This window comes from Oncorhynchus masou, chromosome 5 (assembly GCF_036934945.1).
Source record: "Oncorhynchus masou masou isolate Uvic2021 chromosome 5, UVic_Omas_1.1, whole genome shotgun sequence".
Taxonomy (NCBI): domain Eukaryota; kingdom Metazoa; phylum Chordata; class Actinopteri; order Salmoniformes; family Salmonidae; genus Oncorhynchus; species Oncorhynchus masou.
In genome coordinates, this window is record NC_088216.1 from 45,241,886 (window position 1) to 45,261,557 (window position 19,672).

Consider the following 19,672-nt stretch of genomic DNA (forward strand, 5'->3'; position numbering starts at 1 on the left):
ACACTGAGCTATAGTAAAAAACAAGGGTAAGGCTTTGTGACTGGTCTGCACCTATTAAAACTAATGGGAGTCAAATAATACAGACTAAATGTTATAATTGTAACATACAGCTACCAAAGAATCTCTCAATATCTTCGATAATCAACTTTATTGTGCTATTTGACCATTTAGAGACTGTGTAAGTTGACATGGTTGGTACCTACTGACGTTTACCCTCCATACCTTTTTCCAGTGATCCCTCTGGTTGGACATCACCAGGAAGCCACCATCGTCAATCAGATAGCAGAGTAAGTCCTAGAGACAGGGAATTGTATTGGATTATTATATCACTACTGACAGGCACATACAGACAGACTCTCACACTCTCTCTTATTCTTTCTGTCACACAGACCAACACTGGACACACACACAAACAAATCATGCCATAATTCCCCAGACGCTTGGTTGACATGAACTAGTCAAACTGTATGTGTGTGTAGGTTGTGTCTGGTTGGGTACTGTGACAGCAGTTTGTACAATTTTGGTATTTTTATTAGGAACCCCATTAGCTGTTGCAAAAGCAGCAGCTACTCTTCCTGGGCTAGGGCTATGTGAAAGGAGATTAATTCTTACATCAGTGTTGACTTCGCAGTCCATCTCACAACTTCTGGATGGCCCACACTGTACAAAGGAAGTCAGAGTCACCATAACATAATAATGTTAGACTGGATCTGTTCAAGTCACTTGACAGCAGTCACATAGAGGACTGATCATTTTTTACCCAGCCTTTCATACTGTACCTTTTGCGAGCCCTGACGACTGTCAGACACGTTGCTGGCCAAGATCTTGAACTTGTCTACCCATGCTTCCAAGTCTAGCTTCACCCCCACCACTGGTCATCAGGAGAGTTCAAACAAAACCATGAGACCAGAGCATGAAAGATTGCGATAACAGAAGAGTAAGAGAGAGCCCATTAAAGGAGGAGGCCTTGCTCTGCTCCCGTTGCCAGTGAATTCATGATTCAGACATCCGCAAAGTGTGGACAAATTCATTGTTTTATTGAAAGCGTACAGCCAAATTACTTATTTTTGTCAAAAGTACTATCGGTTTTGAGTCTGGAAATGTGTACTTTTCCACCCAAAACACTTGTGATGATTTAAAAACATTATTTTATGTAGCCAACTGCCACAGCAGTGGAGATGGGTAACAACTGTGCATGTGCATTCTCAGGGAATCCCTGCTGCTTCGAAACGTTCTGATATGCCCTAAATAAATGTCTGAGAAGTGAAGATAGCGTTACACATTAGTTATACCGAGTAAACAACACCCTACAAATATGTCTGACGACAAAATACTTGCGAGTGGTGAAGAAAACTACTGGAGGTAGTTTCTTCTTCGTCCGCTTTGAGCGCAGCTGTGAGCAAGACATTTAAGCGTGTTAACCCTCGCAGGGCTGCCGGCCCTGAAGGAATCTCTAGCCACGTCCTTAGAGCATGCTCAGACCAGCTGGCGGGAGTGTATACGGACATATTCAATCTCTCCCTATCCCAGTCCGCTGTCCCCACTTGCTTCAAGATGTCCACCATTGTTCCTGTACCAAAGAAGGCAAAGGTAACTGAACGAAATGGCTATTGCCCCGTGGCACTCACTTCTGTCATCATGAAGTGCTTTGAGAGGCTAGTTAAAGATCATATCACCTCTACCTTACCTGACACTCTAGACCCACTTCAATTTGCTTACTGCCCAAATAGATCCACAGACGATGCAATCGCTATCTCACTGCACACTGCCCTATTCCATCTGGACAAGAGGAACACCTACGTAAGAATGCTGTTCATTGGCTACAGCGCAGCCTTCAACACCATAGCACGCTCCAAGCTCATCATTAAGCAGGGTCCTGGACTTCCTGACAGGCCGCCTCCAGGTGGTGAAGGTAGAAACAATACCTCCACTTCGCTGATCCTCAACACAGGGTCCCCACAAGGGTGCAAGCTCAGCCCCCTCCTGTACTCCCTGTTCACCCTTGACTGCGTGACCACGCATGCCTCAGATTCAAATCATCAAGTTTGCAGACGACACAACAGTAGTAGGCCTGATTACCAAAAAGGACAATGCACTATCTGCTGAGATGAGGACCATGGCGGGGGTGGAGGAGTCTGGACTGTTCTCTTGGTTGGGAACCTGGTTTGGTAAGTACACTGGTATGATGGTTACTGGATTTCTGACCCTAATTCTTGTATTTTTGTTATTGATGTGTTGTGCTGCTTGCATCATACCATGTTTTAAGAAGTCTGTTACAGATGTGGTGAAGGCTTCAGGCATGATGCCTTTGCTTGATGCTCCAGTTGGAGATGCTGATACTGAATCATGCTTTCAGGGGAGGATGGGACTGAATGAGGATGACCCATGGTATTCTGTGGGTGAGGTAGTAGAATAAATATTACACCACCACAGTTCCTTGTTTTACATTTTTGTTTTATGATAAGTATGTTTCCAGTATGTTTGTTCTCCCTGTTGTGAAGGTTTGGAGTCCCTGGGTGGCAAGGAGCCCACCTGGTGCAGGATAAGAGCAGCTGAGAGGATCAGATGGTTTATAATAATGCTTTGCTCTGCTTTACTCTGTTTTCCGTGATCAAAGTTTTATCCTACATCTTACATGTCAACAAACAGTAAAGTCTTATCCTGTTTTTGTCAAAAGAGGGGGACAAAAGCATATATCACATGTTGATTTTTCTTTTTTCTTGGTTGAATTTTCTTTTCTGTTTTTCTGTAAAAAATAAAAAGTAAAATAATAATAATGTTTTATTAATAATAAACGTTTTATTATTTTCATGAAATGCTATTAACATATTACTATGTTGGGACCGCTGAAATAAAGGATAATGAGTGACACCCTAGCAGGTGTCAAAAGGGGGACTTAAATTTAACACCATTTTCTTTTCTTCTGTTTTTAAATGAGCTGTTGTTCTCTTTTGACATGAGGGTTTTAAGTTCCTAGGTGGCTGGTAGCCAATCTAGTACATAGTGGGATCGAATGGAGGACATGAAGGTATTTTAAACTTTGTAACTGTTATATGATTCATTGCTGAATTTTTGTTCACACCCTTGGGGGTGTGAAAAAGGTGGATTGTTGGATTCTGTATTTTACATTATAGCCATTAGCATATATATGATTAAATATTATCTGATGTTGGTTGTGTGAGGTGTCTGCATTTGTGCACTGGAGCATCATTATGAGATTAAACAACTGCTTGCTACTTGCCTGTTTGTGTGTGACAAGAACTGAGTAACATGGTGTGACCTGCATGTTGCAAAACTGTAGATAACAGCCCAGCAGATGCTTTGTCCTTGTGTTTGTATGTAACAATATTGAGCACATGGTGTGACTTGCTGTATCTTACAAAGTTGTGATAGGGAGGGGTGGTCATCACAAGGTTTAACTGAGATGGAAAAATACTGAACAACACAATAGCAAGAAATGAGCAACTGTTATAACTAGGGGGTGATACCAGAACAGTAGGAACCTATACATCGACGGAGGGAGGACTCCAAGAAGCGCCAAGAGGCGGGGACCCGCCTGAGCGCCTGCGATAGGCTGGGCAAGTTTAAACCACGCCCAGCCTCTACTGTGATAGGCCAACAGACGGGTTGGAACTATGTCTATCACAGTATAAGAACAACTGTTTACATACATCTTGTCAGTTCTCTGTACTGCCCTGCGTGGTATTACAGTGAGCCCGTATATACGAAAGTTGCATTTGCCAATTATTACTTAGCTAATAAAAAATACATAGTATAAAATCGGTGACTCATTGTTATATTTATCCTGATACCAGATTTGAATTTACGCAACCCTAATACATTTACTATTTGAATTGCTACTAACCATCTTCAGCATCTCTCCGTATCTTCTAATGGAAAACAGTGACAATTTGTGCCGTCTTCACCCAATTTCCTATATACAGTGCCACCAGGGACCGAACCAGTGTTGCCAACTCCTCAGTAAGGAAAGTAGCTATGGGCTGTCCTAAAAGTCGCTAAATGACGCCATCGCTTAATTTGCATAATTGGCCATGTGCATGTAATTGTGATGGACGCTGTAGGAGAGAGGAATAACGTTGTGGGAGAGACAAAACACACCCTAAATATGTTGAGAACTACAAATGAACAAGCTGCAGAGAGTTGCACACACAGCGAATAAGAACCACATATTTGAGGCCATATGCCTCCTTCAGCACTTTATGGACCCCATTGTTAATCCCCGTCATAACAGAGGCATTGTCAGTCCCTGTCCCCAGGAGTTTCTCTTTTTTAAGACAACACTTCTCGAGGAAAGCCACAACAGCACGGGCTATAGATTTGGCATCTCCTCCCTCCAACAAGCCCCAGAAATGTTGATACAATTGTCTGCTTGGTGTCACTAAAGTACCTTATCACAACCCCCAGGTACTTAGAAACACTTACGTCCGTGGACTCATTGAGGAGGAGGCTGAAACGCTGGTCAACTACATCTGCGACCAACTTTTTCAGAGAGTATGGTGCTAGAACACCATTAATCATTTCTGTGCACTTTGTCCTGTGCATTTTGAAGTGGGTAGCAGCAGTGGAGTCTGAGAATGCAGCTCTACATGCTCCTCCAATGTGATCACATGCCAGCATGGAACAGTGTTCAGTGGTAGCTAATGCCATGGTGGCCTCAGCCTTTTTTGCAGAGTAAATATTTTAACCATAAATGGCAGCTTGTTTTGGTGGAACTGTTATAAGGCTTTGCCTTTTGAGTATGTTTTTGAGTTGTCATGTGTTTTTACATCACTATGTTTGGCGTAGAAATCAGCCTTACAATACAGGCCGTATGCCCGTGTATCAACTTCAATAAACGGCTTCAACCAGCCTTTGAATTCAGGGTTTAATTCCCACTCCTTTCTGTATTTTTGAGTGTACAGTTTAGACTGAGACATGATGAGCTAGCCAGCTAAATGTTTAGTTTATGTCACAGAGAGGCACACACACAGTGGACAAGGTGAGTAAGTGACTGAGGCTGTGTGAGTCAAATGCAGTGATTTATTTTAGACAAAGAACATTTTACATTTACATCCCATCCTGAATGTAAGCCAGGGCGGGAACAGCCAGCGGCGGCCTCCCGCATGAGGAATTAGCCGCCTGTGAGTGCTTTGTGATGGGGTGGGGCTCACGGCAGAACCCGCTGCTCGTTGAGAAGAGTAAGAACGATCGATACGTGCTTTCACGTCTGAGTCTTAGTCTCCAATAACACCAGAAAAAGTCGCTAGATTTGTCTAGTCGCTTTTTTTTGTGTTGCTAGATGGGTCTGAATACTCGCTAAATATAGCGACAAAGTCGCTAAGTTGGCAACGCTGGACCGAACAGCAGCTTGCTCAAGATGCCATCTCTTTTCCATTTTGCGTAACTAATTTTACCTGCGATATGCTCTATCAACTTTCGCACTACCGCCTTCTCCTGCCCCCCAAAAATGAATCTGTGACATCAAGCTCCATATAAAGGCATATCGTGACGTTCTTTTGTAGCAGGGTCCTTCCCCACGAGGGTGCACATGCGCAGTTGTTACTCATCTCCGCTGCTGTGGCAGTCGCCTTCATAAAATAATTACATAAAATAATAGCAAATGTTTTAGATGGAAAAGTACACATTCCCTGACTCAAAACCGATAGTACCTTTGACAAAAATAGCTAATTCGGCCATACGCTTTCAACAAAACAAAACATTCGCCCATACTGGCAATGGATCAGAGCGAGGCCTGCATCCAGCAACTTCATGGGTAACATGACCCATTTTTTCAGCTGTTTCAGTACAGCAGTACAGCACTACAGGGGAGGGAGAGGGCAACATCCACTGAACTAGTTTAAATTTATGGAATCACTTGGGTGTTGTCGGATTTTGGGTGAACTTCTACTTTAAGAAGACGGAGCAGGACAAAGCAACCAGGATTTGAGGCCATTAGAGTTGCAAAATTCCAGTTACTTCCCCCTAAATTCCCAGGTTTTCCAGAAATCCTGGTTGGAGGATTCCAAATTTCCTGGGAATCTGGGGAAAGTTCCTGGAATTTTGCCACGCTAGGGAACATTGGCATTAACAGATAACATCTCCTCCAATTACTTTATTCATAACCAAAACAGCTTTACCTGCCGGTTTCAGGTTCTTGCCTCCCAGGTTGACTTCCACGGCAGTGCTGACCAGGATTCCGATGGTGCCGTTCTCCGAGGTCACCGGATCATCCATGGCTATGACAAAGGTTAACAGGGTCAAAGTTCATGCAAACAGAAAGCAGTGATTTGATCTGTGATATCCTGACAGGTAAAAAGAAAATGTGTGAATCACTTATTTTCATGTTATATGAGTGAAATGTCTTTAAATGCCTACAACATGCTTGCTATCTAAAAACCTGACTTTTATCTCCAAGGTCATATATACTACATGGTCAAAGGTATGTGGACACCTGCTCATCGAACATCCCATTACACAATCATGGGCATTAATATGGAGTTGGTCCCTCCTTTGCTGCTATAATAGCTTCCACCTTCCTGGAAAGGCTTTCCACTAGATGTTGGAACATTGCTGCAGGGATTTGCATCCATTCAGCCACATGAGCATTAGTGAGGTCGAGCACTGATGTTGGGCGATTTGGCCTGGCTCACAGTCGGCTTTCCACTTCAACCCAGGTAGCATTCTCCTGGCATCTGCCAAACCCAGGTTCATCCGTCGGACTGCCAGATGAAGCGTGATTCATCACTCCAGAGAACGCGTTCCCACTGCTCCAGAGTCCAATGGCGGCGAGCTTTACACCATTCCAGCCAATGCATTGCATTGCGCTTAGTGATCTTAGGCTTGTGTGCAGCTGCTCAGCCATGAAAACCAATTTCATGAAGCTCCCAACGAACAGTTATTGTGCTGACGTTGCTTCCAGAGGCAGTTTGGAACACGGTAATGAGCGTTGCAACCGGGGACAGACGATTTTTGCACGCTACTCGCTTCAGCACTCGGTGGTCCCATTCTGTGAGTTTGTGTGGCCTACCACCTCGCGACTGAGCCGTTGTTGCTCCTAGACATTTCATCTTCACAATAACAGCATTTACAGTTTACCAAGGCAGCTCTAGTACGGCAGACATTTTATGAACTGCCCCGTTGGAAATGTGGCATCCTATGACGGTGCCACGTTGAAAGTCACTGAGCTCTTCAGTACGGGCCATTCTACTGCCATTGTTTGTAGCGTATATCAGTGAGTGTTACTCACAGGCTCTGGGTGGAGCTCTGAACATATAGCCCTTGTTGTCAAGGCTGCGGCGGTAGTAGTTAGAGTTGAAGGGCTCAGGGTCCTCATCCCACGACTCAGCAGCCCTGGGAAGCACAGGACAACTCACATTCAAGCAGTATTGGTTGAGTATTCAAGCAGTATTGCTCGAGTAATGCTTGAGTATTCAAGCAGTATTGCTTGAGTATTCAACAGTATTGCTTGAGTAATGCGTAAGTATTCAAGCATACTCACATTCAACTGCCATAATGCTCACAGACAGGAAAGGCATGCAATTATTAACAAACAAACAAACACAGTATATTTTATTAGCCAGAGTGATATCTGTAACTACTCAAAGACACACTCACGAGTTGGGGAAGACCCGGGTTACACCTCCATCTGTGGCTGCAAATAATGCCAGGAAACCATACCTGAAGCAAAAAGCAATTTAATTCACTCAGACTTTTCACATATTGTTATTATTCAAATTAATTGGTTTTAATATCAATGAAATAGGGCAATTATTTGTTGAATTCACTCACGTTTGGATATCCTTGTTCTTCCACACTCTAGATGCTAGCTGCCAGATGATTCCAGAATCCAAGATCAGGTTGTGAATGAGGCCTTGATCACCTGTGAACACACACAGTTAATGTAACCCGTCAGGCTTGATAAAATATCATAGGTGAAAAAATGTGCTTTATGCATACTTCCATGTCATCTTCAACAGTTCAAAGCTGGTGTAGTATGGTGAATGGCATGGCCCTAACCACTCTACAAACTCATTGACATAAAGAAGAGAAACTCACAGTCTTCAGATTCTGGTGTGATCTCCACCATGAGAGATAGGAAGTTCTCCAGGAACTGTGTGTTGTTGTCAGAGATGTGCAGACGCTTGCAGTATTCCCTAAAATAAGGATGGTTAGACAGATATGAGATGACACACACAAAACTCTCTCTCTCTCTCTCTCTCTCACACACACACACACACACACACACACACACACACACACACACACACACACACACACACACACACACACACACACACATCTCTGTACCTGGGAGCCAGGAACACGTGTCCCCCTGATTCAAAGGAGCTGGGCAGCAAAGATTGCAGATCTGCAACAGACAGAAAAAGTAATCAACCGCCCCTGTCATCGGGATCAGTGTCATCAAGCCGCACATAACGCCCTGGACCTGAGCTAAAGGGAGACGGCGGCTTACTGGGTGGGCAGTGATACTCACACTGGAGCTGCAGCATCACATCACTCAGGTCTGCTTGGATGTAGTATTCACCGTAGGGCGGCAGTACCAGGCCCAGACTACAAGGGGCAGCATCCCCAACAGAAAACAAAGGAAAGTAATCAAAGACTGAGGCTCAATAGAAGACACTACCGCCATTAAGCAGCTAGGTATAGAGTCCGTCCACCTACACTCTCAAACTTGTCATCTTCAGCAGTTCATATCCTATTGCTATGGTTACAATTACTAATCCTCTACCCTTCAACCCACACCTCCATCTCCTGCCTCCTCACCTGTAGTCTGTACCATTGATGGGTGTCCAGGTGTAACTCCGAACTCCCTCATCTATGTATCGCTGCAATGAAGGGGGAAAAGCCACATATTAAAATAGGTTTGCATGTACGCTTACACGTAAGTGTGTTGATCAACAATACATGATCATGGCTGTTGGGTTACTGGGGTTGACATGTCATTACTGTGAATTAAGTGTGAAGTGAAGTATACCTGATATATTGCCTAGGTGTGAAGTAATTAACAAATACACACACACATACACACACTTGCCTCATCAATTGATTTTACAAGCGTCTTAATCTGCATGTCACCCGTTCTGCCATCAATCATATGTTTGCGGATCTGGAATATAGAGATAGTATGTTACCTACGCAGTGTTCAGTGTTTAATTGCTATATTGTAATTATTTCGCCACTATAGCCTATTTATTGCTTTTACCTCCCTTGTCCTACCTCATTTGCATACACTGTATATAGACTTTTTCTACTGTATTATTGACTGTATGTTTGTTTATTCCATGTGTAACTCTGTGTTGCTGTATGTGTCGAACTGCTTTGCTTTATCTTGGCTAGGTCGCAGTTGTAAATGATAACTTGTTCTCAACTAGCCTACCTGGTTAAATAAAGGTGAAATTATTATTATTATTTATTTAAATACACTGTCGCATCTCTATGGTCTAACCCAAGAACATGTTTTAGAAAAGTAATCTCAGTAGGAAATATGCTAACATGATTGCCATTCGTAGCTAGATAGCTAGCTAAATTGGTTGCCTAGCAACACACATCTTAAGAAGATTCTTAAGAAGATATTGGAGAAGTTTGTAAGAAAATCATAGAATCTTAAAATATTGTTGAGGAATTGATTTTACAAACTATCTTATGAACTTCTTCTTTTTTTTCTTAAGAAACTTCTTAAGTTCTTGCGTAAGAAGTGTTTTGTGAATCTGGGCCCAGGTGTTCTTAATGTTTTGTATAATCAGTGTAAATAGTTTATGGCACAGTGCATGTCATTATACTCACTTCCTGTTTGGAACTGTCCTCCACTTCAGCATCCAGGAAGTCAAGTGTTACAGGCTCTGGTAGGTCGAGCAGCTGTTGCGAAAAAGCACCGGTCACATTAGGGATATCACAGCATCCCCATGTTTTACAGTAACACATTCAGTTGAATACATTTCAGTTGTATTCCATTTTCAGTTTAATACATGCAGTGGCAATCTTATCTCAGCTAATTGGAATGACATGCAATAAGCAGTACACACTAGGTTCTATATCCAACCTACATCCAACCACATTCACTTTGTATAAAATCAAAATCTACAATCTATTTACAATGCTCCCTATAAACTGCACAGTGATCTTTCAGTGGGGGAATAAAGTATACATACCTTTGGGTGAAGGTTTGGATGCAGGAGAAGGTATCCATTTGGGTCGATGGCGTATATGTACCCATTGGCTCCAAGCTGCAAAGGTACGGAGCAGAGAATAAATTATTACTTGTGTGCATGCAAGCGTGCGTGAAGTAAGATGTGATGCGGTATACTGACGTTGTATCGGGGCGTCAGCTTTTTGATTTCGTCCAGATGCACGTCCACCCCCATGACACCTAATATGAGCTGATTCTGTGGAGAAAACAACCAGTGAAAAAAAACACTCAAAAAATTGTGATTCATTGAAGAAAGATTGTCGATTAGGTCAACGCGAACTGTTCTAAATGACTGCACCTGTGAGTTTCCATCCACGGTGAGATTAAAAACAGGCATGGTCCCAGTAAAAACAAGTCCCAGACCCTATATAGAAACAAGAGAAACAGAAGAACAAAACTTTACCTGTTTTCCCTAATAGTCCTCCCCCACACTACCAACATAAGACATCATAATCCAGGCCTAGGCTTAATCTGTGTCTAGGAAACCGCCCCAATGTGTCTACATTGAGCAATGGCAACTGACTATATGATTACAGGAGATTGTAATGCTTAGAAATCAGATGTGGATATATTATCATCCACCTTCAGAGCACTTGTCAGGGTCGATGCCGGAGATGAGAAGCAGGTACGGGGAGTCAAACATTGAATCGGGAAAAGACATAGAACAAAACAGGACCAGCATTAGCACACAGGTAAACAAGGACGTATGACAATCAATGCAGAAGCAGGGAACAGAGCGGGGAACCAGACAGATATAGGGAACGTAATGACAAAGATGATTGTGTCCAGGTGAGTCCAACAATCGCTGATGTGAGTGACGGGGGGATGGCAGGTGTGTGTAATGATGATGGCAGGAGTGCGTAATGCTGAGGAGCTTGGTGCCCTCGAGCGCCAGGGGAGAACAGTGGAAGCAGGTGTGACAGCACTCAATGGTATGTCTCTGTCAGTGGACTATGTGTATATACTGCAGGGTCAACTGCCCCTTTGAATCAACTTCTCTGGTTTTAAAACAGCCTATGTGGCATCGATATGAGTCAGAAACATTAATTATAGTGTCAAAATTGACTACAAGGTGTAAATAGGATCATTTTGGTCATGAAGTCAGTCTCGTCCAAATTTGAGTTTGGTAAGTGACTGCGTCATGACTTACTTGAGGGTTTGGTTTGGATTATAATTCTGTCAACATTTCTTGCCCCCTTTTGCCTTTTAACACATGGTGCCACCATAATTTTGTTGAAAATACTGGGTGAGTTCGCTTTGTATGGCCCGGTGCCCTGGGTGGACAGAGAACTCTCCTTAGGAGAACCAATGGAATGGTCGAAAATGAGCAGACCCCGCCCACCGGGGGAACTCAAAACCAGTGGTGTAAAGTACTTAAGTAAAAATACTTTAAAGTACTACTTAAGTCATTTTTTGGGGCTATCTGTACTTTACTATTTATATTTTTGACAACTTTTACTTTTAATGCACTACATTCCTAAAGAAATTAATGTACTTTTTACTCCATATATTTCCCTAACACCCAAAAGTACTTATTACATTTCAAATGCTTATCAGGACAGGAAAATGGTCCAATTCACGCACTTATCAAGAGAACATCCCTGGTCATGCCTACTGCCACTGATCTGGTGGTCTCACTAAACAAAAATGCTTCATTTGTAAATGATGTCTGAGTGTTGGAGTGTGAGCCTGGCTATCCGTAAATTTTAAAAACAAGAAAATGGTGCCTCTGGTTTGCTTAATATAAAGAATGTGAAATGATTTCTACTTTTACTTTTGATACATTTTATATTTTAGCAATTACATTTACTTTTTATACTTAAATATATTTAAAACCAATTACAGTGTCATTTTCTATCAAGGTATCTTTAATTTTACTCATGTATAAAAATTGGGTAGCCTACTTTTTCCACCACTACGAAAAACCAACTCGCCCACTGGAACCTCTTCCCCAGACAAGACATGTGGTTAGTAGCTACTCTAGAGAAAATGGGCTTCCAGAAAGTTGTTCAACAATCTTGGGCAGATGGCCAGGATATGGATTACATCCAACTAGTTTCTTCTTGGGCTGTCAACCATCAAACAGCTACATGTCATTATAGGCTACGCTGCTATGATACTAGGCTGTGATACTGTGACGTAACTAACTAAATACATAGCCTCTTGCTTATTGGTCATGACAGAGAAAGATTTGCATAGATATTGTTGAACCTGAAGAAAGGTTTTATCCCTGCTAGCTAACATTAGCTAGCTAGCTCATAACCAAGCAAACAACATGTTTGATGCATAGTCCAGGTTGCTTTCAATGTTTCAACTCGAAATGGCGAGCTACTTTCCTTGTTTGTTGTGATTGAGTGGCAAAGACCAACCCAAAGCAAGACCCACCTCAAACCACACCCCCAAGACAACTCTTGTTTGCCTTCAGTCATGGCCGCTAGCATTTCTTAATGAGCATTGATAAAGAATGTGGCCAAAGCAGGAAGTGCAGTCGCCCTTTAAGCCCAATGTAGATGAATTAGCATGAGTGCCAGTCTGTTTGTGCTATCATGCCAACTCTTTGTCACTCAATGTCATACCAAACAGCGACTGACTGCAATGAAGTTGGCATGATTGCACAAACAGACTGGCATTCAGGCTATAGATTAGATATAGCTGAATGTTCAGAGCTAGGTGACCTCACCAAGGCATCCTGATAGACATTGGTCCACTGAACCTGCTTGGCACGGCTGCCTGCCAGGACCATGGGGCGGCCCAGCACATCCAGGTACTCCTGGTAACAACACACAGGAATAGCAAACAGTCAGGCATCAGCTGTGTAGCAATTCTGATGTTACACATTCTGTAGCTTGTGTCCCAAATGGCACTGTATTCCCGTGATAGTGCACTACTTTGGACCAGGGCACACAGTGCTCTGGTTAAAAGTAGTGCACTATGTAGAAAATAGGGTGCCATTTGGGACGCCTCCATGCTGATGTTACACAGGAAACTGAAAAGTATTTCACATGACTACGTGCTGTTGCTGATGGAAAGATGCTCAGTGGAGTTTGTCTAACTTGATATCTTTGCCTGTCATCCAGCTGTAAGTGAAAACACTTCAGAGTAATAACCTCAGGGTAATAATATATACGCTACAGTAGAGTCAGTCTCCGGCAAACAACAACAATTCCAGGAAGCAGTGCCAGGAGGAGAACTGGCTGACCCAGGATCAGCTGTGTAAGAGGCACTAGACAAACCCACCTGGGTGTTAATCCTTATGGCACAGATGGAGCGGATCTCAAAATAGAAACCTAGAGGGAGAGCAGAGAGAGAGTTGGAGAGGAGAGAGAGAGGGAGTTGGAGAGCAGAGAGAGAGTTGGAGAGGAGAGAGAGAGAGAGAGGGGGATAAAAAAGAGAGATAGGAGAAGAAACAGAGCTCACAATTATGGCACAGATGAGGGAGAGTGAAGATGGATGTTGTGTATCAGGCGCTTATAACCTAGGCTAGGGGTTATAAACTGAAAGGCTACAGTAACTTCTCTTAAGCAAACAAGTGTCATGTTTATTAGGGAACAAGGAAATGAAAACGGCCATTTTGTTACAATCCCCTACAGCATCTATTTTTGGACAGGTTAAGAGGGATCTTCACTGATGCTGGTTAGGAAAAATAGCCCCTGCACAGATCCCACTCACCTTTATTGGCACACGCAATCCATTGCAAGGGTGTGACATCATAGTTGTGCTGCCCCACAGAGAATGTAAAGACCCGCACCTTAGGAGAAAGAGAATTCAAAGAACCCATTCATCTTTATTCTGGGACATTAACACAGAGATACACGGCCAACTGTGATGTCCATTGTGGTATCCATTGACCAGAAATCCCATTTGGAAGATTCCTGTAATCAGGAAGAAATAAGCAGGAATGTTTTAAGCCCTGGTGATGCCCTTATGGATTCCAAGAATGAAGTCATCAATAAATAAGGACGAATGAAGTTACCAATGAAATAGTGATTGAAATGTTTTGTGTGTGTGTTTTGTTTCTGAGAAACAGACCGTTTTGTTGGGCCAATTGTACTGCTCAAAGATGTCCTGAGCTCGATCCTCTCCTCCATCAGTGAACAGCATGATTATTTTATTGCAGTGAGCTCGCGGGACATTCGTCTTCTAGAAAGAGAAACAGAAAGAGTGTGTGCTAACATTAATAAAAAACACAGCAAGTGAATGATTAACACAGAAAGTAAATATGTGACGAATAAAGCAGGCAAGAGTGCCAAAGGGCACCCTATTTAAAAATAGGGATCTGGTAAAAAGTAGTGCACTATATAGGGAATAAGATGAGCTGCTCCCCTAATATGGCTTTCACTATGATGCCCTACAAAGGCAATGAGCAGTAACTATGCAAACAGTGAAACTGAGAAAAATGTCTTAAAGTGTATTTGCTGACCAGCCAAATTCAGCATGTTGTCGGTAGATACAGTATGTGATAATGCACTGATGTATTATCTTATTATGAAGTAATGTGTTATGCATATCAACCATGACCACTGATTTGACCTAAAATGCAGATACTGCACATTGCCTTTGTATGACCTTAAACAACTATACTGAACAAAAATAGAAACGCAACATGCAACAATTTTACTGAGTTACAGTTCAGATAAGGAAATCAGTCAATTTAAATAAATTCATTAGGCCCTAATCTATGGAATTCACATGACTGGGCAGCGGCGCAGCCATGGGTGGGTCTGGGAGGGCATAGGCCCACCCACTGGGGAGCCAGGCCCAGCCAATCAAAATGAGTTTTTCCAGTCAAAAGGGCTTTATTACAGAAATAAATACTCCTCAGATCCCACAAGTAAAGAAGCCGGATGTGGAAGTCCTGGGCTGGCGAGGGTACAGGCCGGTTGGACGTACTGACAAATTATCTAAAACAACATTAGAGCCGGCTTATGGTAGAGAAATGAACATTCAATTATCTGGCAACAGCCCTAGCGGACATTCCTGCAGTCAGCATGTCAATTGCATGCTCCCTCAAAATTTGAGACGTCTGTGAGATTGTGTGGTGTGACAAAACTGCACATTTTAGAGTGGCCTTTTATTTTCCCAGAACAAGGTGCACCTGTGTAATGAACATGCTGTTTAATCAGTTTTTGATATGCCACACCTGTCAGGTGGATGGATTATCTTGGCAAAGGAGAAATGCTCACTAACAGGGATGTAAACAAATTTGTGAGAAATAATATTTTTGTGCGTATGGAACATTTCTGGGATCTTTTATTTCAGCTCATGAAACATGGGACCAACACTTTACATGTTGCATTTATATTTTTGTTCAGTATATATTGGTAATGCAAAGCAAAGTGCAATATCAACAATCTAAACATATTTATCCAACTTTTTGTTTTTCTGTTTGATGGAAACAGTTGGAGAGTTCTAACTACATTCCAACTGTATTTAATGGTTTTATGCTTTTCATGTTCTGTTGCATTTTTTCGCCATAAGTTACAAACTATTTAATCACAGAAATGTTTATACTTTTAAGAAATGTTTGACTTTGTATAACTATCATTTTTACACTGTCATTTCCTTTGTTAGCTAGTTTTTACATATTTAGTTTGCTATCTTTCTTACCATTGTAGGCTCTGCCCTAATTTATGTGCTCTCTATCACCTCTGAGTCCGCATGGCAAATGGCCTTGAACCCAAGGAAAGCACAAAGGACAATGCCTTCACCTCTGGGTCCGCATGGCAAATGGCCCGGAACCCAAGGAAAGCACAAAGGACAATGCCTTCACCTCTGGGTCCGCATGGCAAATGGCCCGGAACCCAAGGAAAGCACAAAGGACAATGCCTTCACCTCTGGGTCCGCATGGCATGGCAAATGGCAATGCCTTCACCTCTGGGTACACAAGGCACAAAGGACAATGCCTCCACCTCTGGGTCCGCATGGCAAATGGCCAGGAACACAAGGAAGGCACAAAGGACAATGCCTTCACCTCTGGGTCCGCATGGCAAATGGCAAGGTACACAAGGCACAAAGGACAATGCCTTCACCTCTGGGTCCGCATGGCAAATGGCCAGGAACACAAGGAAAGCACAAAGGACAATGCCTTCACCTCTGGGTCCGCATGGCAAATGGCCCGGAACCCAAGGAAAGCACAAAGGACAATGCCTTCACCTCTGGGTCCGCACGGCAAATGGCCCGGAACCCAAGGAAAGCACAAAGGACAATGCCTTCACCTCTGGGTCCGCATGGCAAATGGCCAGGAACACAAGGAAAGCACAAAGGACAATGCCTTCACCTCTGGGTCCGCATGGCAAATGGCACGGAACCCAAGGAAAGCACAAAGGACAATGCCTTCACCTCTGGGTCCGCATGGCAAATGGCCAGGAACACAAGGAAAGCACAAAGGACAATGCCTTCACCTCTGGGTCCGCATGGCAAATGGCCCGGAACCCAAGGAAAGCACAAAGGACAATGCCTAAGGACTAGACAGCCATTTCCCTTATGAGGAGCCAAAATGTTATACTATCTGTTACAGTATACAGAGGACTGACTATTGAATGTGTGATATAATAACACTATAGTATCCATGTTTGGTATATGTCTGAAATGTGTTCACTGAGGATAAATCTGATGCTATCTATATGGATGTAAGGTCTCTGTAGTAACTTGTATCTATAAAGGGTGAACTCTAAATGACTCTATGCAAGAGTTTTATGGTCGTCTGTGGAATTGGTCTCATCCCCCACACAAACCTTTAGAATCTATGCTGTCACACCCTGTGGAGATTGGGCTTGGTGGTCAGGTCACGCTAAACTTAGTATCGTTTCATTGGTCTATGATGGTTGGTTGTGGGTTGAAAGAGTTTCACCTGAAGATGTTATGGATGGAATTAAATTCCTTTGTCCTCTCTCTTATCCTGTTTCCAGTCTATGGAGGAAAGTTGATCAATTCTCATTTCCAAGGCTTCTAAGGCTCTGGTCGAGTAGTCATCTTTTTGCTCATGCTTTGTCTTGTAAGTTAACCTTAGGATTTATATGCCTAGAATTAGGTTTTGTTAATGTCAGTATTGCTGTCACGACTTCCGCCAAAGTCGTTCCCTCTCCTTGTTTGGGCGGTGTTCGGTGGTCGACATCGTCAACCTTCTAGCCATCACTGATCTATTTATCATTTTCCATTGGTTTTGTCTTGTATTCCTTCACACCTGGTTCCAATCCCATTAATTACTTGTTGTGTATTTAACCCTCTGTTTCCCCTCATGACCTTGTCTGGGATTGTTTGTTTGTATGTTCGTGTATTATGTATTGGTGCGCGACGGGTTCTTGTACCCACTTTTATTTATTTTGTATTTTGTTTTTTTTGTTAGAGTTTATTAAAGGACTCTATTTATACCAAGTTTGATTCTCCTGCGCCTGACTTCCCTGCCACCTACACACACGTTGTTACAATTGCCTTGTAATTTAAGTATGTGAATCCATTAATTTTACAAAGTCATTGCACATGGTTTTACTATAATGTTAAACGATATTCAGATATTCAGTTTATTAACCTTTGATCATATTAATTGCAAAGTCTTATTACAAATCGCATGTGATGTACAGTTGAAGTTGGAAGTTTACATTCACTTCAGCCAAATACATTTAAACTCCGTTTTTCACAATTCCTGATATTTAATCCTAGTCAAAATTCCCTGTCTTAGGTCAATTAAGATCACACTTTATTTTAAGAATGTGAAATGTCAGAACAATAGCAGAGAGAATGATTTATTTCAGCTTTTATTTCTTTCATCGCATTCCCAGTGTGTCAGAAGTTTACATATATTCAATTAGTATTTGGTAGCATTGCCTTTAAATTGTTTAACTTGTGTCAAACGTTTCGGGTAGCCTTCCACAAGCTTCCCACAACAAGTTGGGTGCATTTTGGCCCATTCCTCCTGACAGGGCTGGTGTAACTGAGTCAGGCTTGTAGGCCTCCTTGCTCGCACACGCTTTTTCAGTTCTGCCCACAAGTTTTCTATGGGATTGAGGTCAGAGCTTTGTGATGGCCAGTCCGATGCCTTGACTTTGTTGTTCTTAAGCCATTTTGCCACAACTTTGGAAGTATACTTGAGGTCATTGTCCATTTGGAATAGCCATTTGCGACCAAGCTATAACTGATGTTTTGAGATGTTGCTTTAATATATTCACATAATTTCCCTTCCTCATGATGCCATCTATTTTGTGAAGTGCACCAGTCCCTCCTGCAGCAAAGCACCCCCACAACATGATGCTGCCACCCCCGTACTTCACGGTTGGGATGGTGTTCTTCGGCTTGCAAGCCTCACTCTTTTTCCTCCAAACAAAAATATGGTCATTATGGCCAAACAGTTCTATTTTTGTTTCATCACACCAGAGGACAATTCTCCAAAAAGTAAGATCTTTGTCCCCATGTGCAGTTGCAAACCATAGTCTGGCTTTTTTATGGCAATTTTGGAGCAGTGGCTTCTTTCTTGCTGAGCGGCCTTTCAGGTTATGTCGATATAGGACTTGTTTTCTGTGGATATAGATACTTTGTACCTGTTTCTTCCAGCATATTCACAAGGTCCTTTGATGTTGTTCTGGGATTGATTTGCACATTTCGCACCAAAGTACGTTCATCTCTAGGAGACAGAACGCGTCTCCTTCCTGAGCGGTATGACGGCTGCGTGGTCCCATGGTGTTTTTACTTGCGTACTATTGTTTGTACAGATGAACGTGGTACCTTCAGGTGTTTGGAAATTGCTCCCAAGGATGAACCAGACTTGTGGAGGTCTACAATTTATTTTCTGAGGTCTTAGCTGATTTTTTTTAATCTTCCGATGATGTCAAGCAAATAGGCACTGAGTTTGAAGGTAGAACTTGAAATACATCCACAGGTACACCTCCAATTGACTCAAATGATGTCCATGAGCCTATCAGAAGCTTTTAAAGCCATAACATAATTTTCTGGAATTCTCCAAGCTGTTAAAAGGCACAGTCAACTTACGGTGTGTAAACTTCTGACCCACTGGAATTGTGATACAGTGAATTATAAGTGAAATAATCTGTCTGTAAACAATTGTTGGAAAACTTACTTGTGTCATGCACAAAGTAGATGTCCTAACCGACTTGCCAAAACTATAGTTTGTTAACAAGAAATGTGTAGAGTGGTTGAAAAAACAGTTTTAATGACTCCAACCGAAGTGTATGTAAACTTCCGACTTCAACTGTATATATAATATACATATACACTGAGTGTACAAAACGTTACTACAAAGTCTGATTTCGGTCAAAATTTAAGAAAATGTGTAGTTACTGATGTTTGCAATCGTACGGCATTACACTCTCAGCCGTCTCTTATCCCCAGGTGCACATATGTTAACTAACGCACAGGGTGATTTAGAGGAAGGCAAGGTTGATACTGTAACTGTAAAGTATATTTAACCAATAAGGCAAGAGGGGCTGTGGTATATGGCCAATATAGCACGGC

At 42.4% G+C, this 19,672-nt stretch overlaps 1 protein-coding gene and 1 long non-coding RNA gene across 6 annotated transcripts in view; one reads left to right on the plus strand and one right to left on the minus strand.

The window, feature by feature from the left end:
- LOC135539659 (uncharacterized) overlaps positions 1-1,074 on the plus strand; it is a 47,429-nt gene extending 46,355 nt beyond the window's left edge. Inside the window, exon 4 of the long non-coding RNA XR_010455655.1 lies at positions 233-1,074. This is a non-coding gene — a long non-coding RNA (uncharacterized LOC135539659). The remainder of the gene's footprint in view (positions 1-232) is intronic.
- Positions 1-19,672, minus strand: part of LOC135539657 (voltage-dependent calcium channel subunit alpha-2/delta-2-like) — a 96,845-nt gene that overhangs the window by 10,160 nt on the left and 67,013 nt on the right. For 3 of the 5 annotated variants that reach the window (XM_064965678.1, XM_064965677.1, XM_064965682.1), the window contains 19 exons: positions 14,237-14,347; positions 13,877-13,955; positions 13,445-13,494; positions 12,888-12,977; positions 10,329-10,571; positions 10,170-10,244; positions 9,805-9,876; positions 9,056-9,127; positions 8,785-8,846; positions 8,495-8,571; positions 8,308-8,368; positions 8,056-8,153; positions 7,789-7,879; positions 7,615-7,677; positions 7,247-7,350; positions 6,138-6,236; positions 780-871; positions 613-660; positions 223-294 (listed from right to left, as the gene is read on the minus strand). In XM_064965678.1, the coding sequence (XP_064821750.1) occupies positions 223-294; positions 613-660; positions 780-871; positions 6,138-6,236; positions 7,247-7,350; positions 7,615-7,677; positions 7,789-7,879; positions 8,056-8,153; positions 8,308-8,368; positions 8,495-8,571; positions 8,785-8,846; positions 9,056-9,127; positions 9,805-9,876; positions 10,170-10,244; positions 10,329-10,571; positions 12,888-12,977; positions 13,445-13,494; positions 13,877-13,955; positions 14,237-14,347 (1,659 nt within the window). The remainder of the gene's footprint in view (positions 1-222; positions 295-612; positions 661-779; positions 872-6,137; positions 6,237-7,246; positions 7,351-7,614; positions 7,678-7,788; positions 7,880-8,055; positions 8,154-8,307; positions 8,369-8,494; positions 8,572-8,784; positions 8,847-9,055; positions 9,128-9,804; positions 9,877-10,169; positions 10,245-10,328; positions 10,572-12,887; positions 12,978-13,444; positions 13,495-13,876; positions 13,956-14,236; positions 14,348-19,672) is intronic. The other 2 variants (XM_064965681.1, XM_064965680.1) reach the window with 1 other exon arrangement.